General features: G+C 27.3%; 1 protein-coding gene across 1 annotated transcript; it reads left to right on the top strand.

Annotated features, from left to right (window-relative positions):
• The first annotated feature begins 16417 nt into the window (after positions 1 to 16417).
• Positions 16418 to 18237, top strand: LOC105641791 (SBP (S-ribonuclease binding protein) family protein). The gene is made up of 2 exons (XM_012226392.4): positions 16418 to 17069; positions 17247 to 18237. Exons 1-2 carry the CDS (start codon positions 16719 to 16721, stop codon positions 17820 to 17822), a joined length of 927 nt encoding a protein of 308 aa, XP_012081782.1. The 5' UTR covers positions 16418 to 16718; the 3' UTR covers positions 17823 to 18237.
• The last annotated feature ends 1224 nt before the right edge of the window (positions 18238 to 19461 follow it).

The following is a 19461-nucleotide window of genomic DNA, read 5'->3' as shown; positions in this document are numbered from 1 at the left end:
ACCAAGAAAAAATGGAGTGTTTTTTTGCAAATTTATTTTTCTATCTTGTTTTATTAATGAGTGATCAGAAAAAATAAGAAGGAACTAAGTTTTTTTTAAAAAAAACTTATGTTATATAAAAGGAAAATAAAATTAATTTTTCTCTATAAATTAATTTTTATAATTTTTTATTTTTCTTTTAATTTAAAGAGAAAATTATCAAAATTAATTTCCCTTATATTCCTTTCTTATTTCCAAATAAAATAATTTTTGTTTATTAATATTAGTTTTCTTTTCTTTTCTTTTGTCCTCCTATATGATATAAAATAACTTATCTTCTTACGATTGTTGTTATTACAATTTATCCTTCTTACAATTACTCTAAATAATTGCTCTTCTTATATTTGATTATTTGAAAGATTAAATGATAGACTTCTCTATTTTTATATATTATTATCTTTAGATATATTAAGAAATTAATCATTAGAAAAAAAATGATAAGATAAGTTTAATTTTAATTATTATTAATTAAGAAATTAATTAAAAAGTGGTATACTAAATTAATTACTGCAATTAACTAAGTTTAATTTTAATGTAATATTCAAGATAAGATAGCAACAATAATGACTTTATTTTTCTAAACCAAAAATGATTTTAATAGAAATATTAAAATGTTAAACAAGCAACATTAAAAATTATCATCCTTTTTAAATAAGATAAGAATTCAAAATAAATTAAAAATTATTTTATCTGTTTCATTTTATTTGCTTGTGATTTTTTTTTATATCCTAAAATATTTTTAAAATTTTTAAAATTATATATTTAAATAATTATTTTTCTTATAATAATTTTTATAATTGTGCATTAAATAAATTATTTTTATTAATATTTTAATATATTAAGGATAAAAAAATAAAAAAGATTTTTATTAATCAATTTTTTAATATGCGTCTGTCAAATCAAAACAATAAAATAGACGGGTGATAACGTCAAATTATAGGACAGAGTGATGTCATTAAATTAAAATTAATTGGTTGCGGTGCATTGACTTTGATGCAGTTTACACATGTATATAGAGGCTGCGAAGCCACCTGTACACATAGATGCTGTACTCAGGTCATGTGTTTCATGCACAAGTGCCATCTGGACCACGACAATTTACATCTTAATTTTTTATCAGTCTCTCATTAATTATCGCCATCTACCATCGATTCCAAAAATTCCTTAATTTTTGACATTTACCTACTCTAATTTTAATTATAGTGCTTGTTTCAAATGGTGCAGATCTAATTCTACAAAATATTTCGGATTTTTGGTTGATTATTAAAGAATGGAAAACAAAAATCTGAATTTTGACTTTTTTTATTGATTCTAACCGGTTCTTTTAATTTTAATAATTAATACCGCGTACATAATTTTCTATATTAATTCTAGCGTTCGTTTATTTTTCGTCAATTTCATGCTAACGTGACAATTATCTACATCATAAGCGGGTAAATTTTTATAGTCTTATGAGTTAAAATTTTTATGTTAATGTATTATTAATATTTTTATAGTCTTATGAGTTAAAATTTTTAATGTTTTTTAAATAATTTTTCAATATTGTAACCAAATAACAGAAAATAAGTCATTTGAAAAATATTTTTCAAAGATAAGTTATTTTCCAGAAACAAACGGAGTCTAACCTCCTTTCTTTTTTCCATCCTAATTTCTTATATTTCTCTCTTATTTCTCTTATATTTACTTTTCTCCCTCTTGAATTCTTATTATTCTAATAGGCCCCTACCAATTAATCTGATATATTCTAAAACATTCTTAATAAATGCAAACCCAGACGACCCTAATCGAATTTTGAACCCAATAGCTTTTAAGGTGTCCATCTAACTTAGATAAAGATATTCAAAGGACCTCTTATAAACAAATTTTATGGGGCGATTCCTGGAGATCAATATGGCCATTTCGTTTTTCAGGGAGTGTGCATGATTTACGGGACTCCCCAACCCAGGGCCCAGAGTTATTTAACTGAGGCTGTTCCACTTCGAGAGACTATTCTGTGGCTGCAAGCACAGGAATGAAGTCAGGTTGTGCGAATTGGATGGCCCAAAAGCCCCAGTCCAGTGGGCCTACTTCAATTATTTACTGGACATAGCCCATTTTATGGTTCATATTTTATTATTTTTGTGTTTGGTTTCTCCCAGGTTGAATCATGTGTAGTAATATTCAAACTGGAATTAGAGAATTCACCCATGAAAAAATTACCTCATTTCTAAATTAATAATTATAAATTAAACTTGTACCTAAAAAAACGAACCAAACCTCCTCATAATAATTTAAGGAAACATATAATTACCTGTTCTGTCAAAAAATAAACTAATTTATGATCCATTTTTACATTTTAATTTTACAAAAGTAATTATAAAATAAAATTTAGAAAAATTGATACTTGTAAAGATACTCTAAACTACTAATGCTATAAATAAACATTAATTGCTAAAATTTAGCGCATAAGTTTAACATTTAATACATAATCATTCTTGAATAAAATATTTTACAAATAAATTGAATTTTATGTTTATTCATTTCAAAAAATAATATTACGTGAATTTTATTTTTATTTTTCCAGTGAAATAACTTTATGAGCCCTAAACTAAAATTTTAAGATCAATTTGATGTTCAACCTTGTGCAATCTTGGAATCAGGATAAAAAATGAACTTCAGTTGGTGTTTAACAAATAAATATTACTGTTATAGTCAATCAGATGGTGGTCTGGTTGATTTTTTTATTTATGTGAAGAGTAATAGACCTCGAGATCAAATTCTGTCGACCACAGTTATTATAACCGTTCAGATACCAAAGTCTTTGGTGAGTCAAAGAGCATGGGGTCACAATTCAGATACCAATGTCTTTCAAGCAGAGGATGCGAAATGCCGCTTTGGCGAGTTGAAATAATTTGACATTCCTTTGAAAACCACATTTCTAGAAAAGTAATTCTACAAATACTGAATTTTTTATATTCGATTATAAATAATTTTTTTCATAATGCCCTTAATTTACATATATTCTAGATTACAAAAGTATAAGCATTAATTCAATAAAAAAAAATTTCTAATAACAAATTAATATAAAGTATAAATCTTATTCAAAAAATAATTAATAAACATAACACAAAAACAATTTAGATAAACTATAGAAAATGAAAATATAAATTAGTCAAATTTAATCAATGTATAGTTATATAATTAAGGGTAATAGCATCTTTAATTTTTATCACCCGAGACAATGGCCTGGTAATAAACACATAGATTATTTGCCCATTTGTTCCACGTTCGATCCTCCAGGAACCTCATAGGAATATAATTTTCCTACTGCTTTAAATGGGAAAGCATGAAAAAAATGGAGTTTATATCTATAATCTAAGAATTTTTCTTCGATGAAATAATATTTTATATATGAAACAAATATTATATTTAGTCACTTTCCTGTATGATTTAAGATAACCAAACACTGAAAGTCTTAATTACTAAATGAGAAACGACAAAAGTATTATATATATGTTTTGTAATTTTAATGTTAAAGAAAGCAAAAGTCCATATGGCCTACGTAGGTAGAGCCTCCACCCCACCGCCTGTTTGCTCCTAAGATTAGAAATATTAAAATCTTTGATTCAAAGTTGAAAATGAAATAACAAAAACTTGTAACGTTGCTTGACCGGATACACATGTGGAGAAATGTATGCATCGATCCCACTTCTGTCACACGTAACCTAAACTTAATACTAGTATATATCTAAAGTTCTGATCATCCTCAGTAAGACTCTGCACGTTACATGTAAGCTTCTTGGAAACAAGAAACCAAGTCAAATTTTGGAAATATGCGTTTCATATACTGTTATTTAACAATTTGTCCACAACATGAAAAAGATAAGAGATGGTAATTATGGGACAGAGAGAAAGAGAGTCAAAGTTGCTCAAGCAGAAGCACTGGTTCTCTTTCTTTCTTTATTTTCTTTCAAAAGACAATTCTTGACAAGAGATAGAGAGATGCGTGTCGTGTGTCGGTCTCCAATCTTGAAATCTGAATAACCTAATCAAAGTTATGACCGTTTGTCTTTACTTATGCATGGAAAGGTAATGAGTAATGAGTTAATTTTCTTGGTGGGAGCCATTCTCTTTTATTGCATTTGTTTTTTTTTTTTTATTATTATTACTACGTTGTTGTTATATGGTCCAAAAAAAGCCTGTGAATGAGTGCTTCCCAATTTGAAAAGATGACTTTCAAAAGAGATTCCAATTTCAAGAACTATCTTCTAGCTTCTTATCTCATTCATCAAAACTACTTTTGTCTTGACATTAAAGATAGCATTTAGACCAAGAAAAATAGAACAATTTCAAAAATTAGCTCCTTCAATCTTTAATTATCTCATTATACTAATAATTCATACTAAATTATAAATAACTTAATAACAATTATAACCTTTATATACCCACTATACAAGAAAAATAATTTTCAATTATTTGATTAAAGAATATTTATCATACCTCAACTAAATTAGGAAAAACGAATTCTGTAAGTTACATTAGAATTTTGAGTCAATTTGTCAGTATACCATTAAAATGACTATTAAAATAAAATAAGGGATATGAGAATTGTACATATGGCTGCTACACAAAAAGAGGCAAATAATAGAATGAACATAGAAAAGTCTTGTGATAAGTATATTAAATAAAGACCACACCATCTTTTTGTTAAAAGAAAAGGCAACACTCTCAATGTAAGTCTTTGCATTGCCAAATTGGCCCATTCTGCTCGGTCTCGGCATTTTATTTTATTTTTATATATAAAATTTTATTTACGTTAATGTGGTAACACTCATTATATAACTAAATAATGAAAATAGTATTTCAAAAATATTTATTATTGATCAGATAAAGATGTGATCATCTACCGGGTGATAAATGGCATTAATTCAATAATTCCAAGTTTTTAGCATATAATTAAGGGTTCCTCCAAGCTGAATATAGGTTGTGGAAAAATGTGGGTGTCGTCCCCATTTGAGTCATAAATTGTGGCCAAAAGGTTTAACCCATTGTAAGGGGTCAAACTGTTTCTTTTTTCAATGGGTGGGTCTCACTTTATAATAATTCACGACCAAAGCCTTCTTCGTGGACAATTCACTTGTTCATTTTTATATTTTTTTAGTTGATTGGAACTTGGTCGGCAGGTGAAGTACAGTATTCTCTTTTATTAGGGTTTATATATATTACGTTTTTGAAAGAAACTTCCGAGAAAATACACGTATGCTTCTCTAAAGTTACATCCGTAGGGTCGAGCATAATTCAGTGATCCAACCGGATATCCTCTATGGGAAAAAACATGTTCATTCGATGATTTTATTTATGGATCAAACCTATTCTATATATTAATTTATTCTATTTAACTTTTATTAATTTATTTAATTTACATTGTTTGGTTCAAATTAAATTGATTGAACGTTGACCGTTCGGTTAAAAAAAATAAATACTAATATGACACAAACAGATAGAAAAATTGATGAATGAATCTTCATGTTAGTTAGAATTTAAATAAGGACGTTAATTTGTCAATCCGTGTTCTAGAATTTGCATGGAAAATGAGTAAGGCCTTTCTTTTTCTTTTTCTTTTTTAAAAAAAATTAAAAGAAAAAATCGAAGCATAATTGTAGATTTTTGTTGAATATTGGTACAATAGAGTCCAAGTACAATAATGTTTTTCACCAAATGCTTTTCTTTTTGGGGACCTCAATTGTGCTTGTTCCATTTTGCTTGCCATGACAAATGATTGAAGAAAAGAAGAAGAAAGATCCCAAATCTTATCTCAAATATTTTATTTCTCACCCTTTATGTAATGAACTAGTAAAAAGGTCTTTCACACTATTTTTAATATTATATAAGCATAGAGATAAATATATTTAAAGAAAATATTTATTGTTGAATGGAATTAATGGAACGCAAGAGTTGCACTTTTTGCCTTTCAACTTTAATCCTTTGTTCCCTTGAATTTGCTTCAGCAAAAAACAGAAAATTATATAAAGTCGGAACACTTCTTTAAAATAAACTTTAGTTTTATTTGTTTGGTTCATAAGTGAATCATGAATTTCGTCTAAGCAAGTTTTTTCTATAAACGAATATATAAGTACAAGTAGGGATGGCCACAGTTTCGGAATCGAACCGAAAATTAATGGTTCCGATTTCGACTGATTTTTCGATGGTTCCGGCCGGTTTCAGACGGAACTAGAATCATCAGTTCCTACTGAAACTGGAATCGCTTGTTCACTGTTCCAAAACTAGTGGAACCAGAATCGAACTGATTTGGACCGCTCCGATTTTGATTCGGACCAGTTCTGGTTCCCACCGGTTCCGGTTTCAGTTCCCATTGGTTCGAAACCGACGATTCTGGTTTCGAAAACTGGATTTTGGCCACCCTTAGGTACAAGTGGATTATAATTTTTTTTATCTCTCCAGCACTTATTTCTTTGAAATTTCAAAATTTATATTTATATTTATTTGATAGTTATTTTTTAAAATAGGTCATATAATTGCTTATCAGCTATTGGTTTATCATTCACGTAGAATTACAGTAAAGAACTCCTATATTATTATTATTATTATTTTATATATATAATAAAGGAGAATCATGGATGTTAATATGACACTCTCTTTGAAAGTGAAACTCTTTAAAAATTGAGAATTTGGTTTTAACCTCACTAGAAAAAATTGAAGATTTTGGAGAGGAATCATGCATCCCTTGCCTCTCTCTAATTTAATGACTTCTATGGATTTTACTTTAAAAATTATTCTTTAATTTATAACTTTTATGACTTTTAAATACGATGTCTTCTCTAAGTTATCAATTAGTTAGGATTTAAATTATTGATTAGTTAGAGATTAATTGTACTCTTTTTTAAAATAATAATTATCTCTAAATAACTATAATTATCTAAATAAATAATGAAAAAGCTATTAAAAATAAGAAAACTTATAAAAAAAGATCAAAGGTTCGTAAAAAAAGAGTGTTATGTCAGCTCTGTGATTTTTTTTTTTTTTTTGTTTCAAGATTATATATATAAATAGATCCTTGATTTTAGTGATTTAAAATCCTCTAATAAAATTATAGTTGCCTTAATAATACAAACGTTAAATGACAAACGTTATAAGCATTAGCCTTTTATTTCCTTTTCTAATATCAAAAGAAAATGACTTTCTAAATTATACAGTTCCTCTTATACATTGTCACTCTATAATAGACTATAGAAACTCACAAGAATTTATTCCAAAGAGATGGTAAGATTTTCATCTCTCAACCCATATCTTTTCAAGATTGGTCTCACATAATTTAGAAACAAGAAGATAAGATGTTGAGTAGTTGTCTTTTATTCTCCTTTATTATGTTTGATCATGATTTTTTTATTTTAAAGTAAATTATTTAGGTATAAGTTTTATTTCCTTCTCATGGTAAGTAAAATATTTCAATGTCAATAATATTTGTGATCATTAAATTCACTTTATAGTTTATATGACTGCAGTTGCATGATTCAAATTAAACTGAATTTATCGTGAGAAAGACTATTTATGTGTGTTTTTTATGATTTTGATTTAAAATGTAAAAAATTGGGTTGATGTGAAATTAATGATTTTAGCTTTAAAGAAGAACATTGTGGCCTTTTTTTTATTTACTTTGTCTGTGTTGTTTGCTTAGTTTTATTTTTCAATTTCATTATCATTTTGCATTTTACTAATTTTAGTTTAGTTTTATTTATTTTTAGAGAAATTCAAGTGTGTACAATTCAAGATCTAATTGCAATTTTATTTTATTTATTTTTATAGAATTTGAAGTGTGTGTGCAATTTAATATGATCTCAATATGTTTTATGTAATAATAAATTAGCTATTATGTTTTAATGTATTTTTTTAATTAATACTCTGAATAAGTTAAATCTTTAAAAAAAAAAAAAAACAGAAATCAAGTGTTTATATCATATTAATTAGTTTATAAGTCCACTTTATTTTAGATAATAATTTCAATCATTTCTTTCTAAAAGTTTAATTTTTTTATAATTTACTCAACACAGTATTAATATTTTTAAATAAAAAATATAAATATTATTATGCCGCGGGATGCGCAAGTTACTGCGTAGCAAACATATAAAACTTGAAACATATCATTAACATGACGTAATTTTAAAGTTGCTTAGTTGGAGTTTTTCTTTCATTTAAAAGATTAACAATATTGTTGATGGAATGAAATTAATACAATTAATAATATTAATAAATTTTTAAATTTTAATAATTAATAAAAGTAATAATGTCCTCAATACTATAAAAATATTTTTAATAAATAATAAAATATTTTTTTTAATTTTCTTTTAATAATTAATGAAATTAATATCACTAATAGTATTCAAAGTAACAACCAAAACTATAATATAATTAATATCTTTATGACTTAGAAATAAATTAATATAATTTATGATATAATGATTTTTTTAAAAAGAGAAATACTAGTGCATTAATCAAGGAAATAAATCCAATAAACAAGAGGGAATAGCATCCCATAACTAAAAGCTAGCAGGAAGGTAGAACGCTCTAGCTAGCGCGAGTTCCACATTAGCTTGCCTCCTAATTCAAAATTTCAAATGACATTAACATCCTCACCTATGATATAATGATGCTTTTCAGTTTTTAATAAAATAAAATTAATAATATTGTTAATATTCTTTTAAAGTAATAAAATGCTAAAGGTTTTTATAATTATTAATTTAATTAATAATATTAATAATATTTTCAATTTTTCAATAAATATTGTCATTAGTATTTTTCAAACAACAAAAATTAAATATTTGTGAATCACACTGATTTACAATTAATTTAAAAAGAATCTCGAAAAATGCTTAATTTATGAGAATATAATTAACGTGCATTCCCTCCGGCTAAATGTATAAATTCACCTCTGAATTTTATGCAAAAAATTTTGTGACACCTGTGCTTTTAAAGTTATGAATTTTGGTAAAATTACACACCTTCTACACTAGCAACAATAAATTTTGGTACTTTTGCTATATATATAAATTATTAATTTAATATGTGATTACTTTAATTTTTAAACAGTAATTTTTACATCTTTAACTATTTTCTATAAGCGTTTATAAATCAATTTAATTTTACAAGTTCAAATGTTTAATAGAAAAATCATGCTAGTTGAAGTGTCCAATAATTGTAATTTTATAAATGAAAATATTTAATGGCTCAAAATGCAAATTTTAGGGTGATATAAGATTTTATATATATATATAAAATAGAATAATAGTGGAATGTATTTATGTATTTAGATGGTTCCTCAATTTTCAACTTAATCAAAAGCTGCCTTAATTTAATTAGCCCTTAGGTCATTGCCCACTAATTAAAGTAATTAAGACCTAGAAACTTACTCCCCACGTTAATCAAATGGTGAAATCACTTTTTTTTTTTATTGTTATGGCGATTAAGTTTCCCACTTCCTTTACTTACCCCACTAATTTAGCAATTAATCTACCACGTTTTCCATACAAGACTAATAATTAGCTTGAAGAAAATTTTCTGCAATCAACCGCACATATTCATACCTCTACTTCTATCATTTTTTTTTTCTTTTTTATGTATTTAAAGTAGGCAAAACACATTATTTAAGTCTTTAAGCTTATTAAGGGTCTGTTTGGCAAAATTAGCTGTTAATTATTTTATACTGTATTTGGCAACAGCTTTTTAAGTAACTTTTAATGTTTTATCAAAACGCTAAACGTTGTTTTTTACAATGTTTCGTAACACAGTGTTTGAACTAGCTTTTCGAATTTAATGTAGCGTTTTATAAAAATTAATTCATGTAACATTTAGTTTTTAATATTTCACGAAAAGCTATTCAAACAGCTTATAGTTAAATGCTGCTAAAAAAACTAATTTTGCCAAACAAACCCTCAGTAGTGCTTAGCTGTTAGCTGTTTGAATAACTTTTTATAAAATGTTAAAAACTAAATGTTACACGAAGTAATTTATAAAAAGCTACCTTAATTTCTAAAAACTAATTCAAATATTATGTTACCGAACACTATAAAAAATAGGGTTTACGGATAGTTCATAATTGTTTTGCCTCCAACCACAATTGTTTAGTAAGTAATAAAAAAAGTAGTTAATTGCTGAATGTAGTTCAATTAGCTGATTCCGCTTATATATATGATCTTGATCAGACACAATAGAAATACATTTAATCTATTGTTAACAATCATTGAAAAAATATGATCTATTGCAATTTCACTTAAAGAAAAATATAGCAAAGCACTGACAAAATTAACATTTTACAAACAATGTCTAGCTATGTACAAGTCTAACTATTACTTATTATGTATTACTAATAATTAATTACTAATTGTCACTTATGAAAGTATAAATTAACTTATACGAAATCAATGTGTTATAAAAATTAGATTGAGACACATGGGTTAATTTAAGTGTTGAGATGGAGATACGTGTAAGCTCTCCAATATCTAAATTAGAGAAAAATTATAAGAGAACTTGTAAAATAATCAACGTCAGTCTTTGTATACCTAATTTGGGATCTGTTATATATAGAGAGTTTGAAAGACTCTTTATCAGAGAATGATTAAAAGGTTTTCTTTTAGAAATTTATATTTGACTAGAATTTATTGAAGTACATAGAGTCATTATTTGACTAGAATTTATATTTTTGACGTGATACATATGAATTGAAGATTTGCAGTTTCCAATTAATTCTGGCATAGATCAATTTAAAGATAGATATCGAACAATAGTTTAATTTGATTTATTACATGATTGGAAACACTAATTACTCCAACAAATTCAAATATGAATTGCTAGAAATATTGACTTTAAATATTTTGATCATAATATTGAACTGCTAATCACTAATTATCAAGGAATTAAAAATTAGAGATGCATAGAGTAGTAAACAGTGGGGACTAACGTGTGGGTCCTTTCTCCCCTATCATGAGAAGCAAGACCCAGCCATTTTCACTGTGAAAAGCTAAACATTAGTTGAGAAGTTGCACCAAATGCGAGAATGGAAGAAAGAAGACTAGCAAGTCAATGATGTGAAAGAGAAAAGAAAAGAAAAGAAAAACAATTAATAGAGAAGTGCAGTATTGAATTGAATTGAATTGAATTGATGCTTTTCGTAGTTTCACATGGGTTGCAGCGTTGGTGGTGCCATGAGGAGCCATTCTTGGTCATGACTCATGGGAGCCCTAATGGTTGGTGGCCAGCACATGGGTCCACCCTCCCCCCATTACCTTTATATTCTTTATATTATATTTAAGGGACAACAAAATAACTGTGAACACTGATTTTTTTTTTTTTTTTTTTTTTTCTATTTCCCTTTGGTCATAGTCTCATAGATCTTCAATTAATATCGTTGGCTAGCATTGACAAAATTTCCGTGATTTAAGATCCATTGTAACCGTGCAAAGAAATGGTGTGTTGTACAAGTTCATAGGAACAGGATGACTCCATATATAATTCAAATATAACAGATGGCTAGTTACCGTACGCTGGCTGGTTGGTTTACTGAATCGGTAATTCTGGTTTAACGAATCGTTGGTTCGAATCCAAATCAAAATCGATTCAGAACTTGTTATTTATTATTCCTTGTTTGTTAATGGTTAATCAGAGATTCTTTTCTGACAAATTTTGTAGAGTGGATCAATGGAAGGAACCCTATTTCTGAAGTTCACAGTTTCATAGGGTAGATGTGGATAGGGTTGTTATCCATTTTACAATGCATAAAAAACATTAATTATTGAAGATATATATAGTTTTAGTTCAATAAATAAATAAATAAATAATTATAATGGTGGTAATAGACTGTGTCACTATGAGGATGTAGGACACTATTTTAACTCTATCAATATTAAAAACCTTAGGCTATTCTACCAATAGCATTAGCCCATGCATCCACTACTTTTTTAATTTAAATACTCTTTTTTTTTTTTAATTCTGTTATAAAATACAACAACGACATCAATGCTTGTTTAATTTGCTATTTTACTAGCCAGATATATAAATCCAATCTTAAATTTTATTATTTTGATTTTATAGTAATTTTCAACTTTAACTTTGATATATTTATTAAATATTTTAATTTATAAAATTACACATATTAAACACTTGAATTTGCGAAATAATTTTATTGAATACTTTAACTTGTAAAATTAGATCAATCAAACACATATTAGATAGTTAAAACTATTTCTGTTAATTTAAAATTTTGCTTTATGTAACAAAAAAAAAAAAAAAAAAACTATTGTTGTTAATTTAAAAATATGTATAATATTCTAAAAATTGATAATTTTAGGAGCACAACAGCTCTCTCTCAAAGTTAAAAGTGTCACAAATTAATGTAATAAAGTTCAATGGTGAATTTAAATATTTCGTCTTATTCTAATTAATTATCTATATTTTAAGTAAAAATAAACATTTAAAAAAAAAGAAAAAAAGAAATTATTAAAAAACAACCAATAAAGAGTTGAATTAATAGAAGGAGATTCCATTTTAGGAAAATTTAACCTCTACAATATGAGTTCAAAACCTCATTAAATGATTATCATTAAGAAGGCTTACCAAAATACTACACCCAAACAAAACTTAAAGTGGAAATGCGTTTGGACAACAAAAATTAAAAGTTAGTGAGAACAAAAGATAAAAATAAACATCGTTTCAAAGTTGATGGTTTGGTATATTTTGGAATTTGAAAATGAAGTTATTAAGGAGAGGTTGGTCTACAAACGCGCTATCAATCTTTGATAGAAATTCCTATTCTTAGGTAAACGGTAGGACATTACTGCATACATACATTTCTAGCTAATAACTAAATCCTCTTATAATAGTTATTAGGGAGGAATATGGAAGATTAGTTGGAAAATAGGGTTTGTCAATGCATTAATTATGAATTAATATATCAAAGTCAAGATTGTGATCGGTAGTCCCAATTCTTGTAATTCATATTCTAAATTTCAAACCATGCCCACTCTTCTTGAAAACATATATATATGGACTTGCCCTCTCTTACCCTTTTTAGACTAGCCTTTTAACATTTTCTTTACGTGTATTTTCTTGACATTTTTCCAGAGCATATAAAAAGTAGAAAAAAAAAAAATACAGTACGATTGCTGTAGTTTGCTAAATACAATTAGTTCATTCTTGTTTTTTTAAAAATATATCAATTTCTCTATATTTTATTTCCGTTACACTACTAGGTCTATTGCACAAAAAAATACAGAGGTCAAATGAAAGATACTAAAATATTATACCAAAAAAAATTATAGTACGGTCTTTATAGTTTGAAAAATATAACTAGTCCGTTTTTGTATTTTTGAAAATAAAAGAGGTATTTTCATCATTTCATATGGTATTTAATGAAAAAATGTAAAAATTGAAAAGAAGACCTTATGTTCTAACAATAATAAAGACGGACTAGTTGTATTTCGCAAATCACAGAGATCATACTGTACTTGTTTCTAAAAAGTATGCTTCATCAAATCAATGCAAATAAAAAGAATAAACGATGTGGTAATTTTTTTAAAAAAAAAAGAATGAAATATTTTGTTAAGAAAACATATTGAGAGATAACAAAATTTGAAATCTGAAAACTTGTATAAAAGTAGGGAGTTCTTGCTAAAGAGTGAGCTCCTACGTATATTAACTTGCCTCCAAACTCAATAAATTATCATTTCTATGATCTAAAATTAACTTATAAACACCAATAGTTAAATCATAAACTGAATTGTATAAAATAGATGAATACAAGACATAGACCAATTATTGTGAATCTGTAAAAATTATCTCAGCACCTACACATTCGTCCCTGCCCAAATAAGAGTTGATCTCAGAGTCATAACTTCAATATATAACAGCCACATCATTGTGCAATAAGAAATGACCTGATAATGCAGCACCAAAATCAAAAAATGACAAATTGATAAATACTGCTCCTTCCACAAAACATAGCCAAGAGCTATCCACCGCATTACTACCGCGTCAACATGAAGAGGCAGTGACAACATCTCCATGCAATTAATAAATCGAACCAAATACTAAATCATAAAAATTGAAGATCAATCAGTTTGACGCCAAATATTTAATAATAAAGATATATTTCAAATAATTATAATGGAATAATATACATTTAGTTAAATGTATATATGCAAGCAAATATTTATAATTAAGTTTTATTTATTCACTTTTTTAATTGAATGAAACAGTTATTCCTCATGGATTGTGATTTAATGGGCCGGATTCCGAAACGGTGGAGGTGGATGGGAACCAATAGTTGGAATAGGTAGCTGATGACAGTGGCTATTAATAAATTTATAAAATATAGTTAATGAGTACCGTGAGTTTGAGTTCGAGTTTGTTAGATGTTCAAAAAAAATATATTTTCCTCTTTAATAATTTGGAATATATTTTATAAATAAGTTATTTCTGGAGATAAATAAAGTTTCAATCTAATAAAATCTCGTTGGCGTAAAACAAGAACAATTTAGAAGGATAAATTTTGCTATTTTCATAATTTCAATTTGTCGTTTAACCATTGAATGTACAGTAACAAGAAATTGCATCCATCCTGATCTTCAAGTTTCATTTAGTAATTTTCATGCTTTGCGTATTATAATTAATCAACAATAATCTCCAAATTAAACAAGAATGATACGAGATATATAGTCATATAGAGTCTGCTTATCCAATTTGATAAAATTTACCTATTCAAACTGAATATTGCATGTGCAAATCAATGTAATTTTATTTATCTAAAAAAATAATTATTATTTTTATGTAATTTTTATAAGAAAAGGGTTGATATGTAACCTCCATTGCGTAGAACCAGAAGAATCAAGAAGCTCAATGTAATGGAAAATGACGACATGAATATGACAAATTGAGAAGTAATCTAGTGGTTGTAGTTTTATATCCAAACTCCTATGTTTGGATTATTTTATTATAAATAAATAAAATAAAGAAAAAGAATTCGTAGTGGTTAATCAATTTATCTTTTTTTTTTTCCCATTAAAATCATTATTAAGAGCTAAGTATTCTTGGATATGCTCATTAATTTAATCAATTTATAATAAACTAATAATAACCTAATTGTGTAAAAGTGAAAGATGAAGGTAGTGATATGGGAGTGCCAAGTTCTGTGTATTAAAATAATAATAATAATAATAAAAAAGATAATGATTAGTTGACTTGCACTAAATTGGTATTCTCCATTCCACAAAATGGGTATATTTTATTTGAAATTTCTAAATAAATAACCTTAATTTAGGTCGCATAATCATATAATATTAGAAAAAAAAATATTAATCCATGATCTTATTGAGTCAAAGTGAAATAATAATAGACTAATTAAAATAATTTTTAGGGTACTGTTTATAGTTAAGATGCATTTTATTATAATTATTATATTACAGTATGATTGTGACTCATCAAATGGAGTCTGAAATTTCACTATTGAATTAATATTTTATTAGCACTATTTATATAAAAAAAATTGAAATTATTTTATGTTAAGAAGGAAGGGTTTCCACATGGGATTCTTAAATAATGATTTTGTTCTTATCCTGTCATTGTTAATTGAAATTTCCCAAATAAAAAATTAGTTTGATTTAAAATAAAAAATTAATTTGATTTAAAATAAAAAATTTAGGAATACAAATCTGTCTTTTGTATATTTTTGGTACATAACAACTCTTAATTTGCTGGATTTTATATAATTTGTTAACAATAAGCTTTTTCCTTATTTGTTAATTATTTGCTTTTATCATATAGGGTAGGTAGTTTCATGGAAATTGGAAAGTACAATTATATTCCCAAAAAAAAAGGAAAAATATATTTATTTATTTTGTATTTTTAGGTTCCCAAAAGAAGATGTGATTGAAATTCATATTCCCAAAAGCAAAAGAAGAAATAAAATAAAAAGAAAAAAAAATCCTATTCTTCAGGCTTTCCAAATGACTAAACTGACAAATCTTTGATATTCTCTCTCTAAAAAAAAAAAAAAACACTGACTATTTTTCTCTCTCTCTCTCGCATCACTCAAATAAATTTAATTTTCTAATAATATTTTTTTTCTTTTAAATTAATATAATTAATAAATAATACGTCATTCAAAACCAAACAAACGCCCTCTGAAATCTCTGACCCGATAGTTTAGTCACAAAATCTGCATGTGTACGTCGTTGTTTACCGCGTCCTATACATATCTCCTTCTTTTGTTTATTTTATTTTATTTATTAATAATAATAATAATCGAAGAGCAATAAATAAATAAATAAATAAATGAATAGAGAGAGAAAATTAGTATCCTAAGCCTTCTCTTTCTCCTTTATCTCTCTTGTTTGGTCTCTTTTCACTTTTTCCTTTTCAAGTCTTGCGTTTCAGTTACTTTAATCCCATCCCCTATTATTAATCCACATCACTCCTCCATTTTCTCTGTCTCTCCCTCTCACTATATATAACCCATCTCACCTTCTCTTGTTTTTATATCTTTCTGTCTTCTAAAACCGAAGATTAGAGATTTCTGTCTTTGATGATCAAGAAAGGAAGAAGAAGAGGAAATTAAAGAGGAAGGTTTCAAGAAAAGAAAAGGGTTTTCGCTTGTTTTGCTTTCAGATTTAGGGTTTGGTGTTGGTTAGGAAAATATGGCAGTAGAAGCGCAGCAGTTTCCGTTATGCGGTTCTCAAGATTTGGTTATGGACAATAATGGTTGTGGTGGTTTTGGGTTAAATAATTATTCGTATATCCAACAACATCAACAACAGCAAAAGCAGCAGCAGCAGCAGCAACAACAACTACTACTCCAACAGCAACAATTGTTACAAAATCATCAGCAGCACCAGCAAAAGAATCAAAATCTTTGCTTTCAAAGTAGTGTTCTTGTTCCTTCTGCTTTAGAAAACAATCATAGCCCATCTATGGCTTTTTCTCAATCCCCCATTGCTGCTTTTGATGAAAAGCAAAGACAAGAAATTGATCAGTATATCAGATTACAGGTTAGAACTCAATCTGGGTTTTTTTTCTTTCTTTGTATTGATTTTGTTAATTGCTTTTTTAAATTGTGGATTTTAATTTGTTTTTTAGTTTTCATTCAAGTCCACGATGGATTTGGAAATTGGATTTCATTTTCTTCTATAATTAAGATTTTGTTTTTTTAATTTCTGGCAAAGCAGAACGAGAGATTGAGATTGTTACTCCAAGAGCAAAGAAAACAACATTTTGCATCATTGTTAAAGAGAATAGAATCAAAGGCGCTTCCTTTGATAAGACAAAAAGATGAACAAATTGCACAAGCAACTAAAAGAACAATGGAGCTTGAAAATTTCTTGAAAAGATTAGAGATGGAAAATCAAGCGTGGCAAAGGGTAGCACAAGAAAATGAAGCAATGGTTCTATCTCTTAATAATACAATTGAACAGTTAAGAGAAAAAGCCTCTTGTTGTTTTGATAACGGAGCAGAGGATGCAGAGTCTTGTTGTGAAGTAAACAGAGCAGAAGAAGAAGGAGAAGAAGAAACCGAACAAAGAGGAAAAAACAGAGCATTTTTCAATGACAATTATAAAATAACAGAGGAAGAAATAGTAAGAAAGAAGATGATGGTATGCAGAGGCTGCAATTCTAGAGATTCGTGTATTTTATTCCTTCCTTGTAGGCACCTTTGTTCATGCAAAGCTTGTGAAGCTTTTCTTGATTCTTGCCCTGTTTGTCTAACGGGAAAGAAGGCCTGCATTGAGGCTTTAATAGTTTAGGTTTCCTAGGCTCAAAATTTTCCGGGAAAAGTGAAAGGAAAAGAAAACTAGAAATGGAAATTGGCATTTGGTATTAGATATTAGTTGTCTTTCTTGGTTGGCCCTTTTAAGAGACCCTTTTGTATTTAATTAGAGATATCAGATATAAAAACTGTAATTTTTCCAAAAAAAAAAAAAAAAAAAATGAAAACATTGAACAGAATTATAGGACAAAGTTAGATAGCATCTTTTCTTTCCCCTTTAATTGGATTTATTGCTTTTTTCCCTATTCTGGATTTGATTTTGATTATTCACATGAGATTTATTGCCAATTGTTTGGCTGTGGCTGTGGACACCATGATAATAATTTAACAGTGACTGAACAGAGAGAGAGAGAGAGAGAGATTGAAAGCTATGTCAGATTCACATTCACTCCCCTGTCTTTGTTCACACACACCTTTATATTAAATTTTGGTTTATCATTTTTGGTTTGAAATCTTACTGTGACTATTATATTCTGTCCTAGACAAGAGTGTGTCTAAAACTGATTCTTTTGATTTTATGACAGTATGTATAACACAATTTTAGTAACTGATAAAAGCCTGAAAAGGAAATGAAAAGCTAAGTTTGAACAGAACAACTCTATTATATGAATATGACAGAGACACACCACTCTTTCAGTTTTTAATTGTTTGCTGTAGAAAGCCATCATCTTTCCCTCGTTTAGGTCCAACTTATCCGTTGCAATGACAAAAATTTAAGCATTTATTGGTGACTTTTTGGATAAAAACAAACAATTTGGGCTTAATTTCCCTTAATTGTGTTTTTAATCAATCTTTTTAAACCTAATCTCTGACACCTATTAGGTTAAAGCTGATTCATCAATATATGAAACTTTCATTCAAAAATGGGAATCTCTTTTGTATGCTCAAATATGTAAAGATCATATATTTGGAAAAGAGAAAGAGAAACATCATTCATTGGCATTGTAATTATAACTGTAATATTGTTTTTTTCTTTTAATATTGTTGTTATTATTACTTTTTATAACTGATGCATGCAAGGTTTACATTTATTAAGGTAATTTCATAGAATAAAAAAATTACTAATAAATTACATTCGGGTAATATTAGATAATTAACAGATTAAATATATCTTAAACAACAAATTCTATATTTTAGGATGGATAAATTTTTTTGATACATAATGCCTATTAAATTGTCTTTTCACAAAAAAAAAAAAAAAAAAAAAAAGTGATTAGTAGTTAAGGGAAGGGTAGTTTAGTAATTTAAAAAGTGACCTCGTATTGTGGGGCCCCTCCTAATTCCCGCCTGATTCATATGGCAGTACGTGTGAATAGTGAGTTGGAGAGATCATCTTATTCTGCCACTTTTATCGTATCTTTTACCGTTCTCTTCTTACCTTTTTTGTTTTTGTTTTTTTAATTAATTAATTTTAATTTTATTTACTTTTGTTTGTTATGAAGTGAAGACCACGGGAATCTTGGGAAAGTTGGTGTTGACGTGGTCGTTGACTGTGCATTAAAGAGGTGCCACGTCACTGTACCAACAAATTCCCGGGCTTTTAGTGGCGGTGGTTATACGGTAAAAAATGAAATAAAATAACTCCGTTAATGGTGCCCTTTGGCTCCAACGGCTAG

The sequence above is a fragment of the Jatropha curcas genome, chromosome 1 (assembly GCF_041381405.1).
Source record: "Jatropha curcas cultivar XTBG-Jc1 chromosome 1, XTBG_Jcur_1.0, whole genome shotgun sequence".
NCBI classification, from domain to species: domain Eukaryota; kingdom Viridiplantae; phylum Streptophyta; class Magnoliopsida; order Malpighiales; family Euphorbiaceae; genus Jatropha; species Jatropha curcas.
This window is presented reverse-complemented; position numbering and strand designations above follow the sequence as displayed.

What these genes read in the sequence shown, in the direction of transcription:
- LOC105641791 (XM_012226392.4), top strand. Translation starts at nt 16,719, where the DNA reads ATGGCAGTAGAAGCGCAGCAGTTTCCGTTATGCGGTTCTCAAGATTTG. An exon ending in ATCAGTATATCAGATTACAG is followed by an intron (nt 17,070 to 17,246) that starts GTTAGAACTCAA and finishes CTGGCAAAGCAG; the next exon opens with AACGAGAGATTGAGATTGTT.